The sequence below is a fragment of the Serinus canaria genome, chromosome Z (genome assembly GCF_022539315.1).
Source record: "Serinus canaria isolate serCan28SL12 chromosome Z, serCan2020, whole genome shotgun sequence".
NCBI lineage: Eukaryota > Metazoa > Chordata > Aves > Passeriformes > Fringillidae > Serinus > Serinus canaria.
Genome location: NC_066343.1, coordinates 10,278,605 through 10,295,154, shown reverse-complemented (window position 1 = coordinate 10,295,154; position 16,550 = coordinate 10,278,605). Strand labels below are relative to the sequence as shown.

At 45.5% G+C, this 16,550-nt stretch overlaps 1 protein-coding gene across 1 annotated transcript; it reads left to right on the top strand.

Moving 5' to 3' along the window:
* The first annotated feature begins 394 nt into the window (after window positions 1-394).
* Window positions 395-14,888, top strand: LOC103821474 (E3 ubiquitin-protein ligase BRE1A). The gene is given in 16 exon segments (XM_050986941.1): window positions 395-565; window positions 695-862; window positions 978-1,125; window positions 1,291-1,484; window positions 5,106-5,242; window positions 6,938-7,139; window positions 7,452-7,676; window positions 7,679-7,788; window positions 7,790-7,834; window positions 8,364-8,481; window positions 9,767-9,916; window positions 10,855-11,067; window positions 12,898-13,027; window positions 13,907-14,025; window positions 14,350-14,451; window positions 14,712-14,888. Coding segments are annotated over 16 exon segments (2,367 nt in total). The 5' UTR covers window positions 395-436.
* The last annotated feature ends 1,662 nt before the right edge of the window (window positions 14,889-16,550 follow it).

Here is a 16,550-nt window from a genome sequence, read left to right as displayed (position 1 = left end):
AGTTACAGGCTGGCACAATCTACAGTTAGAAACACCAGGAGTGATTTGTTCTGGGTACCTGCTCCTGTAGGGTCCCCAAAGCAACAGCTGGGCAGAGGTGCGGTATTAGAGATGTGGGCACCTTTAAAGTCACCTTGTGCTGGAGGATCATTGCCTTGTCAAGGGTTAGTCCCAGCTGCAAGGTCACTTGAATGATTTACAGTCATCTTTACCAGTCTTCCACTTTTAGTCCATTCCTCCCAACAAATATTTTTCAAAATCTTTCTAGTTCCATGATCTTCTCTGTTTTGGGCACTGTGTTACTGTGATGCATCAGCATGTTAAAAACCCCAAATCAAATTGACTGCGTGGATGTGTATTTGGCATTTTTTTAATAGTGTTCTTTAATGTTCAGGAAGAACTTGGAGAAAGTGGGAATCTGTACATTTCAGCCACCATGTCTGGAATTGGCAATAAACGGACGGCTGGAGAGCCTGGCCCTTCTGCACCTCCGGAGAAGAAGGCAGGGGTTGAAGATTCAGGCACCACTGTGGAGACCATTAAACTTGGTGGTGTTTCTTCAACGGTATGTCTTCCTTGCATACCCACACTCCACTCCAAAAAAACCACTTTTGTTTTTTTTCATCTGGAGGCAGAAATGTCTCTGGGGTCAGGATGAGTCCTTCTGTGACCTGGCTTCTGTGCCTGTGCCCAGGAGGAGCTGGACATCCGGACCTTGCAGACCAAGAACCGGAAGCTTGCGGAGATGCTCGACCAGCGCCAGGCCATCGAAGATGAGCTGCGGGAGCACATTGAGAAGCTGGAGCGTCGGCAGGCCACCGACGATGCCTCTCTGCTGATCATCAACCGCTACTGGAATCAGGTTGGTAACAGCTTCTGTTACTTCATATACAGTTTTCTTGTCTCCCTGTACGGCTGCACTCCTTTTGTCACATCCATTCTTTATCTTGTCTTGTCTTGCCTGTCCCATCATTCAGTTTGATGAAAATATCCGCATCATCCTTAAACGCTTCGACCTGGACCAAGGTCTTGGAGACCTTTTGTCTGAAAGAAAAGCACTGGTGGTGCCAGAACCTGAACCAGACTCAGACAGTAATCAGGAGCGCAAAGATGAGAGGGAACGAGGTGAGGCACCTGTCTGGGGACAGTGGGAAAGGTGGATTTCAGCTGTGGACAAGGCTGATGTCTATTTCTAAAGGCTGACAGAGGCTTTTTTGTGTGTTTGTAAAGAGCAGTGATATGCTACCTTCTAGAACACAATTAGTTTTTTTCACCTCTTTATGTTCCCAGGGGAAGGACTGGAGCCAGCGTTCTCCTTCCTGGCCACTCTAGCCAGCAGTACCAGTGAGGAGATAGAATCTCAGCTGCAGGAGCGTGTAGAGTCCTCCCGCCGTGCTGTTGCCCAGATTGTGACAATGTATGACAAGTTGCAGGAGAAGGTGGATGTGCTGTCTCACAAGCTGAATAGTGGAGGTATGACCAAGGTGGCAGGTATTCAAGAATGCTTATCTGCCCCCACCTTAGACCTGATTGATCCTGCATTGTAGACATTAAGGTCTAGTCCTTCTCATGTGCGTGTATTTTCCAAAATGAATTTGTTTGGCTTTCCAAACTCTTGCTACCAAAATCTCTTCTAAAGGACCGTGTGCCGGAAGTGCATTGTGTATCTGTATTTGAATGCTGAGGGCTCTGCCCAGCATGTTGGGCTAAGAAGCAGCTCGTTTCTGCCAGTACTGTGTTCATGTGCCTGAGAAGTCACTGAGCACCGTTGAACCTTCTCAGGCAGCTGTCCTCAGCCACCACATAAAAGATTTCGCACTTACAAGTAAAGAAGTGAAATCAGCATTGTGAACTGATGGTGGACTCCTTCTCTTTTGCAGTTTAGTAGAAGATGTAGGAATAACAAGCTGCTCAGTTTCCACTGAGTCTTGAGCAAAACTGTACCCATCTCATGGCGTGGTGTACTTAGTGTAGCTGTCAGTTTTGAACATAGCAGAGTCTGCAGAGAAACCCAAATGACCACGTTCTAAAAGTTAATGTAGCAGGTTCACTTTAGTCTCAGATGACTGTTGAAAAAACCAGCTTACGGTTAGATTTTTAATATTCTGAAAGAAAACTTGGGTGAAATATGCTTGGTGTGCCTCCTGTGTGCTCTGACCAGTTCTGGCATTGATGTAGGGAAGTGTTGCTGTCCTTGGCTGGCAGTCATAAGCTGTAGTAGCTTTGACACTGGTGCCATGTGAGCCTGTCCTCAGGTCCTCTAGTTTCACCTGTCACCCTGGTGTTGTGGTTGTCACATGGTATCATGGTGTGTTGGCCTTCTGTGTCACCCTGGGCCGCCTGCTTGCTGGGAACTGCCCTTCATGCATACCACGTGGCCAGTTCATCTCAAGATGGATGGCTCAGTCTTTTTATACACCTGGGGGATGCATCAGCCAGCCCTGCCCCCTCCCAAAGTCTGTCAGTCAGCTATTCTTTGCCATTTATCAGTGAGAACCTGCTTTCTTGTAACTTGACTGGAGGTCAGGTGTTGCCATGCTGCACCCCGAAGCGCCAAGCTTTCCATTTCCAATGCCCCATACAGGGGCACATGTGCACACCTTCTTTTTTACCTGTACTAGACAACCCTGGCCATCTGATGGTCCACAATACGGGGGAAGGGGGGGGGGGGAAGGGAACTATGGGGAGAACAGAGGACATCTGAACTACAATAACATTACTATACATCACTAAAGCTTTTCTAATATTCACACAATAGTTATATTTTAATTGCGAGAGCAAATCGTCTCATTATCCATCTATAACACATGGGACAGTGTGGGAATCGAAAAGCTTGTTGCTGGGAGGGGCACAGCTTGACACATACCCGACTCTCTGATCAAATCGCAGGAAAGTAGTCTCCACCAATAAATGGCAAAGAAGAGTTTACTGATAGGCTTTGGGAGGGGCCGAGGGTTGGCTGATGCAACCCCCCAGGGGTATAAAAGGCTGAGTATCTTTCTGGAAGACCAGCGAGCCATGTGGTAGGCAGCCACGGTGTGGGTTGGGCTCCCAGGTCTGTGTTTCCTTATTTAGTCCTTCTGTTGTACTTTTTGTTAAGGTTTAATAAACCTTTTAAAGTGGGCAGTTGCTTCTCACTAAGAGTGAGCTTTGTTTCTCACATTGATCAAATAGTTGCTGAAGCACCTAGAAACTCTTCTGGCCACCCTGCCAGTCAGCATTCCTCTACCAGAGGATATCTAAACCCTCTTGCCCAGGGCATCTCAGTAATATACACCCAACATCCCTGGAAGGGAGATAGAGCCCATGGTCATTTCACTGCCTTGCAATTTCCTTTGTAGTCTGGCTATTAACTTCAGCCTGAGCCCCTCATTAGCTCCTTTTGCTAAAACAAAAAGACCCAATGCAGTACATGTTGAAGAATATCTGCCAATCCTCAAAAGTCCCAATGATGACTCATCCCATGGAGCCATCCCAACACCTGCAGAGTCTAAGCTCCTGGCATCCACTGTTTACTGCCCTTTGTTAATCAGTTGTCCCAACTTTCTTTTTTACCTTTAATAAAATCCAGCTCCTCTGGTGGAAAAGACAGCACCAGCACCACCACTTCCCCTCACCCCCCCCTCAGGCAGTAGCTCAGTCACAGGGGACAAAGAGGGGATCCTAGACACCTCTGGCAGAAGTGCTGCTTTCTGAACATCTCCACTGAGCAGTTGATTGCCTGTTGTCTCTTCTGAACATCCTGCCTGATGTCCTTAACTGCTCTTGTTTCTACCTCTTTAGGCAAATTCACTACCTCCCACAAATGAGTAATTGGTGCTCTTGGAGGGAAGGTTTTGCCCTTTAAGTTAACAAACCTCACTCCTTCCCACTTTCCAAATGCATGTAAAACCCACAAGCATATTTGGAATCTGTAAATCTTCTACTACTAAGCTAACCTGAATTTAGAATTCCAGCAGCTAAATGCTGCTGCTAAAAGAAGGAAAATGGCAACGTCATTTTGAATTCCTTGGTTTACTCTGTGTCATTTGATAGTGTGATGATACCAGTTTCAAGATGTTCACAGTTGTTAAAGGATTCACATTAGTAGCAGCATATGTTTGAGAGATTTCTGTTCATTTAAAAATTGTGTTTTTGCTGGTCTTGCTCAGTATCAGACCTCTGAGCACTTAGGAGCTATTTAGAGTAGATGGACATAGGGATTGAAAAGATTAAAATCCAAAAAAGGCTCTGAATCAGCTGAGGTAGCTGTGTCTGTATTCTGCCAGATGTTACCAGTTTCCTGCTCTTTCTCCATTTTCAGTTTTGTCTTATTTTTGTTGCTGTCTTGGGATTTGGCTGGTGTAAAATTCAGGACAGTTCATGGAATAGCCTGTCACCACAGCAAAAGATGAGAAGTGTGAAAACTGCCAATCACTTTTAAAAAAAATTTAAAAGTTTAATAGTAATAAAATGGTTATAAAAATAGTAATATAGTTAGAGTAATAATAATTTGGACAATTTGAATTAGGACACTATGAGACAACAGAAACAAAGAGTTACAGACTTCCAGGTACATTTTCTGGGCAGCACAAGCCCATGAAAGAACACCCGTTTACAAAGGATTAACCCTTAAAAACAGTAGCCTGTGGCATATTCATACACTTCATACATGATGCATAAATTCTATTCAAATATAGGATTCCATCTGGTCATCATCAGCTTCTTCCTCTGAATCCTAACAGCACCTTCGAGGTGGTAAGAAGTTCATTTCTTCTGATAAGAGGGCAATAAATACTTTTTTCTCTGAAAGATTTAGGTGTCCTGTGGCTGCTATCTTGCTGCAAGTCCTTTCTTTAAAAAAAGTACCCTACATAGCATAGTTTCTATTTTAACATTTTTATAACCTAGAACTATATTTAACACACTACTTAAGAGAATTAACGCAGCACTACTTTTTAACACAATACATATAATATTCATTTTAATATTTGTGAAAAGCCAATCATAAAATACGCATTTTTCAGAAAAAGCACATGATGAATAAGAGAAAAATTACTCCTGAGCAGCATCAGGAAAAGTTGGCTGTATGCAATATGCTGGCTGAAGCACTCCTTTGATTGCAGTTCTCCAAGCTGCAAGAGAGGGTGGACACAGCAGAATCCCGGGTGTCTGTCCTGGAGACCATGATTGATGACCTTCAGTGGGACATTGACAAGATCCGCAAGAGAGAGAGCAGAGGCGCAGCCACCACCTGGCTGATGTCCTGAAGTGAGTAAGCGCTGGCCAGGAGACCTGGGAAGTGGGGGTGGTGTTGGATGGGTGTGTGACATCCTCTCTCGGACTTTGCTGTGTGACATCCTCTCTGGTACTTTGCTGGGAGAGCTGAGAACCTGTAGTGTTCCTTCTCTGGTCTTGGACCTGCTGCATCACTCTTGCCAGTATTTCACTGGGTCTTAGGGAAATGTCTTGCATTTTTTGCAGGTAAATTCCAAAGGCTACAAGGTATATGGAGCTGGGAGCATACTCTGTGGGGGGACAATCACCATTAGTGCCTGCAAGGTGAGGTCAGGAGCTTGGTTGTAGGCGAGGGGAAGAATACATTCAAGGAGAACAAGGACCACAATTTGAACAGAATTTAGATATATATTTTGATAATTTTTAGATCCTGTGCCACAAATGATCTTGAGGAAGTAACAAAACAGAATGAAAAGCTCAAGGTGAGACGTGTAGCTGTGTGAGGATGAAGATGTTCTGTGGGATGGGCTGTCCTCAGCTTTGCAGTGCTGTGTCTGCAGAAAACCTCATTGCAGCGTCTGTTCTGAGCCTGCTCTTTAGCTGTGTTACACTTAGCTCCAGGTACAATTGAGCAAGTCTGTGGCTCCGCTTGCAGCTCAGTGCATTGGTGACACCGCGTGGCCACCGTTGGAAATTGTAATGATTTCCTGCCCGTGTCCCGTATTAATCTTTGAGTCCATTTTAACCAGATCTGGTTAAAACTGTTTTCATCTCTTTACAAGTAGTGATCCCTCTTCCACTTTCCCCATGACCTGTGCAAGTGGAACCAGAGAACAGAAACAATCAGGGAACTTGTGTGGGGAGAGAGGCTCTTGAAAGAGTCAAAGAACTTCTGTCTTCCCTACTGGGGAGGATGGATAAATAGGAGTCAGCCTGTGAGTTTGTGATGTTTTAAAAGTGGTAACACAAGAAGCTGTTACTCTGTGGTAAATAAGTATATGATGAAGAGAATAATCCAAATTTCATCTTAGTGGTCAGTGCCAGTTATAAGAAATGTCTGTCTTGATAACCTAAATCCAGAGATCTGATACTGGAAACTGTCTTGAGGCACCTCTGAATTCTGTTTATCCACATGAGTTTGTTTAGAGATAAGTGATCTTTACCTTTCAACTTTGTTTTTTTCCACCTAATTACTTTTAAGCTGAATGCATGTATATATTTGTCTGTTTCTCTACTTTAGTCACAATCATTTGCTAACTATCTTTATAACGAGAATTCAGATTCTGTACTTTTTAAAAATTTCCTTTCAGTCATTATGTCTTATTGGTTGACGGCTACCATAATGCCTACTTGCACGTGCACTTTCTTTATTCTCTCACTTTTCTATGCGTTCATTCTTGTTGAAGAGGTGATTATTGTTTATGGCTGTCAATGAGCAAGAAGGTATGGTGGTGTGCTGTGCTTAAAGATGACCACCATCTCCCTCACACTGCCCTTTAGGGGCTACAGTGCACTAGAACATCTGGTTGATTTTTTTGTTACTGTTAAATACTTGTTCTGGCAGGTCTCTTTATCTCAAAAACCAAAGCTCTTCACCTGTTTTATTGGGAGGCCATGGTTGGGTTTAAAACTGGCATGACTTCTTTTCAGATAAAAGTTTTGCTCTGTTATGTGGCAGAATGGTGATAGTCTTGGTTTTTTCTTTGTCATTGTCACTTAGCTTGTTCTCCATCTCCATGAAAGTCCTCAAGAAGGTTGACAGAAGTGTGGTTTGTTGCAGAGGTGTTTCTGTTTTTTCAGGCCCCATTAATCGGGAAATGCGTCACCTCATCAGCAGCCTCCAGAATCACAACCACCAGCTGAAGGGAGAGGTGCTGAGATACAAGCGCAAACTGAGAGAGGCCCAGTCTGACCTGAGCAAGGTAACACAGCAGAGAATGCCAGAAAAGAGGGGAAAGTGCTTAGAAGAAGGGGGAATGCTGTCACCTTTGCCAGGATTACCAACCTTTCTGATACGCTGTGCAGGACGCAGTGAAATTTTCTGTGGAGCTCTGCACTCTGCTGCTTCCTTTCACCAAACGAATGCTCTTCCTTTGTAGCTGTGTAGTGCTCCATGAAAAGGGGGCATGGAAGCATGGATCTGGGAAGACAAGGGAGAAGGGGGTAAGGAAGACTCCTGGCTAAGAACTTACACGTTTGTTTTCTTGGTCATCTCTCTTGCCGTTCCACTCCAGATCCGCTCTCGCAGTGGTAGTGCTCTCCTCCAGTCCCAGTCCAGCACTGAAGACACAAAGGAGGAACCTGCAGAGATCAAGCAGGAGCCTGATGATCCTTCTGCCCAAGGGACTGTTCTCAAGGCTGCTTCTGAAGATGGTAATGAGATGAAGGCCAGGCGAGATGAAGAAGAACAGGAGTGAGAGAGACAGGGAAGGGAGAGGCAAGAGAAGGAAAAGGAGAAGGAGAGCAAGAGAAAGAGAAGGAAAAGGAGTGAGAGTGGGAAAGGCAGAAGCAGAAGGAATCTGAGAAGGAGAGAGAGTCCAAAGAGAAGGTGAAAGGGAAGCGTGAAAATGGAGAGAAAGGAGGCTGAAGTGATCAAGCAGCTGAAGGCTGAGCTCAAGTAAGAGTTGCTGTTTTTTCCCTTTCTGTGAGAGCAGTGCCCAAGCCTGGGGTGGTGGTCTTGCTTTTAGGGATCAGCATGACTGAAGTTTGGAACCAAGAGAGTTTCTTGACACCCTCTGTATCTGACTGTGATGTGGTCAGTGCAGTAGCCTAAAGCATGAATTACCAGATACTTCATGGTGTGGGTCATGTAATGTTGATTTGTTGCTGTCAAAACAATAGCATAGAAGTTCACAGCAGCAGGTTATTATGATAGAGGACACAGCAGTGTTCCCACTTGTGGATGGTTCCCAAAGCAGAGGTGGATAGTTTGTAGGTATTATTAGGATATGTATTTCATCTCTAGCTCACTTCTTGCATTTCAGCCCATATGCCTGAACATGTTTTATTTCCAGCCTATACTCAGCTGCTGTTTTATGTTACCAGGATGAAATGAGCCACCAACAACTCCATATCTATGTGGGAAATTAGAGAATATTGCCAGGCTGTGGTGTGAATCGCTGTCAGTGCTGTCACCCTTTTTCCAGGAAGGCCCAGGAGAGCCAGAAGGAGATGAAACTGTTGCTAGATATGTACCTCTCTGCCCTCAAAGTGCAGAGAGACAAAGTGCAGCTTGTGGCAGCTGAGAAGAAGGCAAAAGCTGAGGTATTCCTTATTTCTCTTCCTCTTTTCTTTGTAATGTGTTACTTAAACTTCTTTTCAGATATTCTGCATCAGAACTGTGTTGTTTCTCTCATCAGAACTGAGGATTGTTTGTCTTCTCAGCTTTGTCTCTTAGATATTGGAATGGTCTGGGGATAAACAGGGACTAGTTGCTAGTGCAGGCACACTCACACAACAGTCTCTGGTTCATAAGCACACACCCATTTGCAGATCCCTTCAGTTCCAGCATGTCCCTCTCTTTGGGACCCCTGTGGTTCCAAGCCCCTCCTGCCTTCTTCACAAGCAGTTCTCACCTATAGGCAGCATTCCTCTGTGCAGCAAACACACGTGAGGTAAGGAGTTAGATTACATAGTGATACTTAGGAAGATGTGTAATGAAAAGATACAAGAAGATAGGACAGGACAGGCTGTGATGATCTGTGGCAAGGCTGAGCCAGACAAATGTGTACTGACTGCCCATATTTCCCATGGGACTGGCTCCTTTTATACCCTTCTCTGTCTAACCCAAATTTGTTCAACCTTGGTCTCCCATTTCCTCACATGCTTCTGGATTCGAGCAGCTCTTGATTGCCACAGAGCTCTCCCAGTTCAGGAGCCATTCCTGCTTTACAGTGTCAACAGTTACAAAGTCCCAGCTGACCTTCCTGGAGGTGGCTCCTGTAGTTTCTTGGAAGCTGTTGTGACTGGAGAGGTTTGCTTCCTCTCTTTGTCTCTGTGTTTGTTTTGTCAGGTTTGTGTCTCTGTATATTTTGGTTTGGGTTTTCTCCTTCTTCCACACTCAAATAACCTTGATGGAGTAAACATTTTCACACTCTTATGTGCTCTCAACAGTTAGTGTGACTGACAGGTTTCATTCTCATCACTGCCTCCCTTACCATTTGTCTGCCAAATTTGTATCTCTGTACGTTTTATTTTACCTCCTCCATTCCTGTTATCTCCTGCTTGCATGGAAGAAGGTCCTTGACCAGATGGCCTTAAAGGAGCAGATGCTCTCTGAGCACATATCCATACCTGTACAATTGCAGGAGACTGATGTTCCTACTCTGATAAAAGATGCTGTGAAATTTTCAAAGGTGTGGAAGTCAAGATCTTGGGCCTGCAGCCCATCTCAATGGTACATCTGCCGGTAATACTCTGTCAAAATAACCTGGCTGTTTTTGCTATGCTTTGAGGGCAATCCTGAGTGTTTCAGAGAATTCTGGAGAAAACAGAACAATGCTCAGGGCATATCCTTGTGTTTAGTGTTGTTTCTGGTTGGTTCTTGTAGCTTGAAGAACTGAGGCAGAGGGTGAAAGAATTGGAGGACAAGGAAAAAAAGGAGAGTAAGAAGATGGCTGATGAGGATGCCCTCCGCAAGATCCGAGCAGTGGAAGAACAGATTGAATATTTACAGAAGAAACTTGCCATGGCTAAGCAGGTGAGAAATTCCTGATGAGTTCTCTTTTGGCTGGGGCAACTGGAGGAGTTGCCTTCAGGGTGCATCCAGGAAGAGAGAAGGAATTTATATCTGTGTGGGCCAGAGATGGGAGTTTGGTGCTTGTGTACCAAAGGGGAAGAAAACTGAGCAAGAAAAAGAACCGCCAGCAAAATAACCCCCTCCACCCTCAGCTCTGGGATATCACAGGCAAGCCATGGTGGTAAATGTTTGATAACAAACATTAAATAAACAGTTAAACATGTGGTCTTGGTGAAGCACACAGAGGAGAATTGGCTTTATCAGCCATTAGGGGAAGAGATTACAATTTCTTTTTAAGAGTGATTACCTCCTCAGTTCATCTAGTCAATATGTTTGCATGGGAGTGGTACATACCTTCTGCTAAAAAAGGCTCAATCCAATGAGAGATTGGCTTGCCTTTACCCTACACCGCAGCAGGGTAGAGGCAAGCCAATTAATTGACATGTGCTTTCTTAGAATGTGGATTCTTGTTATTCTAGAACAGAACTGCTCTACCTTGTCAGTGCTGAAGTGGCCAAAGGATTTAAGGAGCTTGGCAACCTTTAGTTGGAAGCCGCTGAGCTGTCCACATGTAGAATTTTTGGCCTGGTGTGTCTGACAGCAATTCAGCTGCTGGAAATTGGGTGTTGGTTTCTGCCCAGCTCTGGCAATGACTGTGTCAAACCTGATTCTGCCAGACAAGTGACAGGTGACCATCTTTTCTCTGCACCTTCAGAGTATCTCTGCTGTGGTTCAGACTTGTAGGGAATACATTTTTCTGATTGTTGGGATAATGGTGTTCCCTAACACCAACAATCTTCCTCCATCTTCGCTAGCTTTGGTGTCTCTGAATAAAATATTCAGGCTCACTCTAGGGGGTCCAGGGCACAGTTTGGCCAGAACCTGTGATGCTTTTGCAGGAGGAAGAGGCCCTGCTGTCAGAAATGGATGTCACAGGCCAAGCCTTTGAAGACATGCAAGAGCAGAACATCCGCCTGATGCAGCAGCTGCGGGAGAAGGATGATGCCAACTTCAAGCTGATGTCAGAACGTATCAAGTCCAACCAGATCCATAAGCTGCTGAAAGAGGAAAAGGAGGAGCTAGCAGACCAAGTTTTGACACTGAAAACACAGGTAATAGGGAAAAAGGGGAGTGGACAAGAGAGCTGGTGGGGAGACGGAGGTGTGGGTTATCTGTTTTGCGCAGCTGCACACAACCGTTTGTTCTCTCCCCCACTGAGGGAAAGGGGAAAGAATCAGAAGGGACAAAGTGAGAAAACAGGTGAGCTGAATAAAGGTAGTTGAACAGTTAAAGCAGAGATGTCCCTACAAGCAAAATGAGAAATTAATTAATTGGTTACTTCCTGGGGCAGGCAGGAGTTGAGCCATCTCCAGGAAGGCAGAGCTTCATCAGGCCTTATTGTTGTTTAATAAATGCTGCAGCTCTGAACATCCTTCCACTGCCTCCTTTCCACCAGCTGTTATTGCTGAGCACAGCACTGTAGGGTATGGAACACCCCTTGGGCCAGCTGGATCAGCTGTCCTGGCTGTGTGGCATCCCAACTTCTTGGTCACCCTCAGCCTATTTGCTGGTGGGCAGCATGAGACACAGAAGGTCTTGTGCTGTGTAAGTACTGCTCAGCAGCAGCTGAAACAGTGCTGTGTTTCTGACAGTGTTTGTTCCAAAATGCAAAACATAGCAGCATGGGAGCTGCTCTGAAGAGAATTAATTGTCCTCACCAGAATCAGTCCAGGACAGAGTGTTCCTCTCATCAGCCTGGGAATGCATCAGGATTCACAGAGGCCTGTCATTGCAGGAAACTGAGGATGCTGTATGAGCATTACAATGTCCTGTGGGTTCACTGCTATGGAGAGCAGATGGGTGAGGAAAAGTGGGAAGTCCTTTTCCTGTTGGGATGGTATTCTGCCTCTAGCTGTGTATATTGGTAAGAAGCAGGAGGAGTTGGAAACCATGGTTGAGTCTGTACTACCTCAGACATGGGCACAGGCTGGGAGAGGAAATCACTGAGAGCACGGGAGCAGAGAAGGACTCGTGGATTCTGGTGGACGAGAGGCTGGACCTGACCCAGCAGCGCACGCTGGAAGCCCAGAAAGCCAACTGCATCCTGGGCTGCATCCAAAGCAGCGTGGGCAGCAGGCTGAGGGAGGGGATTCTGCCCCTCCGTTCTTCTCTTGTGAGAGCCCAGCTGCAGTGCTGCATCCATCTCTGAGGTCCTCAGCACAGGAAAGACACATGGACCTCTTGGAGGGAGTCCATAAAGATGATGATAAGAAATGAGCACCTCTGCTACAAGAACAGCTGGGAGAGCTGGGCCTGTTCAGCTTGGAGAAGACTCAGGGGAGACTTCATTGCAGCCTTCCAGTACCTGAAGGGGGCTTAGAAAAGTGAGGAAGAGGAACTTTTTATATGAGCATACAGTTACAGGACAAGAGGCAGTGGTTTTAAACTGGAAGAGGGCAGGCTTATATTAGATGTTTAGAAGAAATTCTTCACTCAGAGGGTGGTTGCCTAAAGAAATTGTGGATGCCCCATCCCTGGAAGTGTTCAAGGCCAGGCTTGGATGGGGCTTTGAGAAACATGCCCTAGTGGAAGTTATCCCAGGGAGACTGGGACTAGAGGATCTTTAAAGTCCTTTCCAATCTAGGCCATTCTGTGACTCCTTGGAACCACTGTGGAACTGTTCACTGCCTTACAGCAAGTCTTTAAGCCACTGCCCAAAAATTAAGACATCTTTGTTGCAAATATTTGACTGCTAACTTTTAAAGTGTTGACCAGAGATATTGGGTACAGCTATCTGGATACAGGCACTGCTGTTCAGGGAGAAAAATGGAAGCTGAGGGTGTGCTCCCTGGTGATACCCCTGAAGCTTGAATGACAGCTCTGAAGACCCACAGAGCATGCATTCATTGATTCCTTCTGTTTCCTCTGTGTCCCTTTCCAAGGTGGATGCCCAGCTGCAGGTGGTACAGAAGCTGGAGGAGAAGGAACACTTACTGCAGAGCAGCATTGGAACAGGAGAGAAGGAGCTGGGGCTGCAAACACAGGCCCTGGAGATGAAAAAACGCAAGGTCAGTGATGCCTTCCTTTCCTCTTGGGCTGTGAGGGGGAGCTGCTGCCTTGTGGGAGGCATGGAAGGCTCTGAGCTCTCACTGGCATTACAGAACCTGGTATTCCCTGGTTTTGGATGAGTGTATCAGAAGGCTGAGGAGTCCTGGAGAGAATTATGATAAAGTACTAGAGATTGATGTTTTCCTTTGGTAAGGAGAAGCAGGTTATATATTTTTCTGTGTAACCTGTGGTGAAGAAAGAGCAGCCATATGTAGTTAACTGGGGTCAAAGCCTTTGTAGCAAAGATGGGATAAGCAAAAGGAAATACAGCTGGGGCATGTGAACATTTTCAACTAATGCCTAAGACCGGTAAAGCAGGTGTGTTACGAGTAAAATAAGACTAAATCTTACAGCTGCCTTTGTTGTTAAGTTTTAGTAGAAATGCAGAAATTACTTTAAAACAGGCAGAAAGGAAAGCAGGAATATCACTGTGCAGAGGAGCTGGGGAGAATTCAGCAGAGTCACCTGTGCTTAATATGACAATTTGTGGTATTAAGGACATTTGGTTATAAAGTTAGAAGAGAGCTGGTGAAGAGAGAAGATCGTTAGAAATAGATATCTTGCAGTTCTGTCTATATTTACAGCTACAGAACTGCCTCTGAACACTTTAATAGAGAAAATGTGGAAGCTGGAAGCTGAAAATACCTTAAGAAGAGATGTGGATGATCATTAGTGTTTTTCTAAGTGATGTGTTTTGCAGCATGCCAAGGCTTGGCTCTGCCCAAAGGAATCTTGAAGCTAAATGTTTGGAACTTGTTGATAATAAGGTAATCACAAGGGACTAGAAACCACTAGAGCTGTTCCTCTATGTCTGGTCCTTATATACTGGTTTTCTTTCTCTAGCCATGGATGCAGCCCAGCTTGCAAATGATCTGAAGACCCAGCTAGAGCTGGCTCAGGAGAAGTTACATGAAGAGATTGTGAAAAACAGAGTAACTAGAGAGAACTTCAAAAGGGCTGAGGTATATATCCTTTACACAATCCTTCAAGATCTGTCTGCTTTAATGTCCTTCTCCTTGTACATTGAGCTTGCAGAGGGTTTCAGCTGAACTGCTCTTGGTGTCCAGTTTCTCTTTGATTTTGGTTCAATGAGGGCTTGGCTCTTTCAGATTTTGTCCCCTGATAACTGACAATACTTGTAGCATCAGAGGATCATGTTGTCTCTTGGGTTATAGGGGATGAAACTATGGGTGGCATGACTTAGCCAGGTGCACATTCTCTTTGGTCCCTAAAGAAGCTGAGAGAAAATGTACTGCTCCTTCACTTGGTCTCCTGTTTTTGTGCAGGAAGATATTTCTAGGTTGCGCAGGAAGCTGGAGACCACAAAGAAGCCTGACATGGTTCCCAACTGTGATGAGATCCTGATGGAGGAAATCAAGGATTACAAGGTGAGTATCTGTGTCCCTCAGCTTCCCTTTTTACCTTAGTCAGAAAATGTGTAGGCACACTTCCAGTATCTGACATCTCTCGTCTGTACTCTGGCACTGAAGAAACCACATTGTCCTTCTGAGGAATGGAAGGACCTTCAGGTTGAGACATCTCTGAGCACAGCAGCTGGGCTGCAGCACCCCTCACAGCTTTGTGTGTCTGTGTCTGTGTCTGTCTGTGTGTTTGTCTGTGTCTGTGTGTCTGTGTGTGTGCATTGCAGGCCTGCCTGACGTGCCCATGCTGCAACATGCACAAGAAGGACATGGTGCTCACCAAGTGCGTCCATGTCTTCTGCTTTGAGTGCATGAAGACGCACTACGACACCCGGCAGCACAAGTGCCCCAAGTGCATAGCAGCCTTTGGGGCCAATGACTTCCACAGGATCTACATCGGCTGAGGCCCTCTCAGAGCCCCTGCTGGTACTGAGCCAGCTTCCCTCAGCTTCTGCTGCCTGAGCTGCAGTGTCTCCTGCAAGGGGCCTTCAGGATCTTGAAAGAAACATGCTCTGGATCTTGCTTCCTTTCTTGGCCCCGTCCCTTTGGTCTTGCCCTCAGTTTTTGTGTGTTCCTTGTGCCTGAGAGGAATTTCCCATCCCTCACTTTCACACTGCCAAGGTGGGAACATGCAGCTGAAGTGCTGCCTAGGTGGGATAGAAGCTGAGCTGCAGCAGAGATTAGTGAGAGCTTCATTTGAGGGCTCTGCTAATTAAATCCCATCAAGGAATGGCACTGCTCCTGGGAGGGAAGAGTTTCCCAATTAACAGGCCCAATAGAGGCCAAGGAAATGAATCTGTAGACTCAGTGGAGCAACTTCTTAGGTACCTGTGTATCTTACTGAGCCAGGGCAAGAACCCCTGAGGGCTGGTGCACTAGGAAACCTTTGCCCAAACAAATCTAAGTATCCAGAAGAGGAGAAAGGAGAGATCTTGGAGACCCTTAGAAAATAGCATTCCACTTACGGTTGATGTGCTCACCTTCCCCTAGGCTGAGGCGTTGCTGTCATTGTCCTTCTCAGAAAAGGACTTTTAGTGGTTCCTTTGCTGCAGCTTTACTGCAAAGATTAACCTTGTTATGTACAAATTCTTATTAAAGCTCTTGTTTGGTTTATTTTTCTGGTTCTCCTGCCTCTGGTACTGTTTGTCTGCTCTCCTGTCCTTTGTCCAGTTCTTGGAAACATTTCTCACAATCTTTAAACTTCAGCAGTAGAAACACTGACTTTCTTCCTCTCCTTTCTAAATATGCTCAGCTAGAGCAACTTTTGTCCCTTTGGCTGTGTCCCCAGTGGCCTATTCCTGACACAACAGGAGGGTCAGGATGCTGCATTATTTCTGCAGTCATTTTGTCATGGCTGCTGGGAATTTTGGCAGGGATTTCGTGTGGCTTAGAGTCTCAGTGCTCCCTGTGCTTTGAGGCTGCATTTGAAGTCTGCTCCTAAAATCAAAATGGGAAGTTGTTGATTTGTGATATTTCTTCCTAGGGTGTAGTGCTTTCCCTGTAAACCTAATTTGCATGGAAGGTGCGCCTGTCAGAGGTTTGTCTCATGGGTGTCCCTTCCCTGAAGCATGGAATCTCCTGCCTTCCTCCATCCATTCCCTGCAGGAAATACCAGATACAAAGTAAAGGAGTTCATCACAGGCTCTTACACTATTCATTTTCATGGTGAAAACATTCAGAATATATGAGTAAAGCCTTGTAAATGATGAGGAATCCTGAAAAATGAGAAGGAACACAGCAGCCTGCCTTTCCAAGGGGAACCTGGGCTGCTGAGAGTTCCTACCATGGTGTAAGAGCTGTTAGAAGGAATGAGAGTAGAACCTGCTCCCCTTTCCCTGGAAGTTGCTCCCAGGATTACAGGTTCTGGCAGTAAGTTGGCTAAAGAATGGTGTGGTAATGGTGCTGGTAGATTTTGGGGTACAAATGCTTCTTCATCACAACCAGGACCTGGCTTGTGAACAAACTGTCTGCATCTTCAAACAGCTTTGCTACAGCAGCAAGAGTTCCTTTTAGAGCTGTGAGCAGCAGACTGAACTGAACAGCCTCAGCAGAGCTACAAAGCCCCT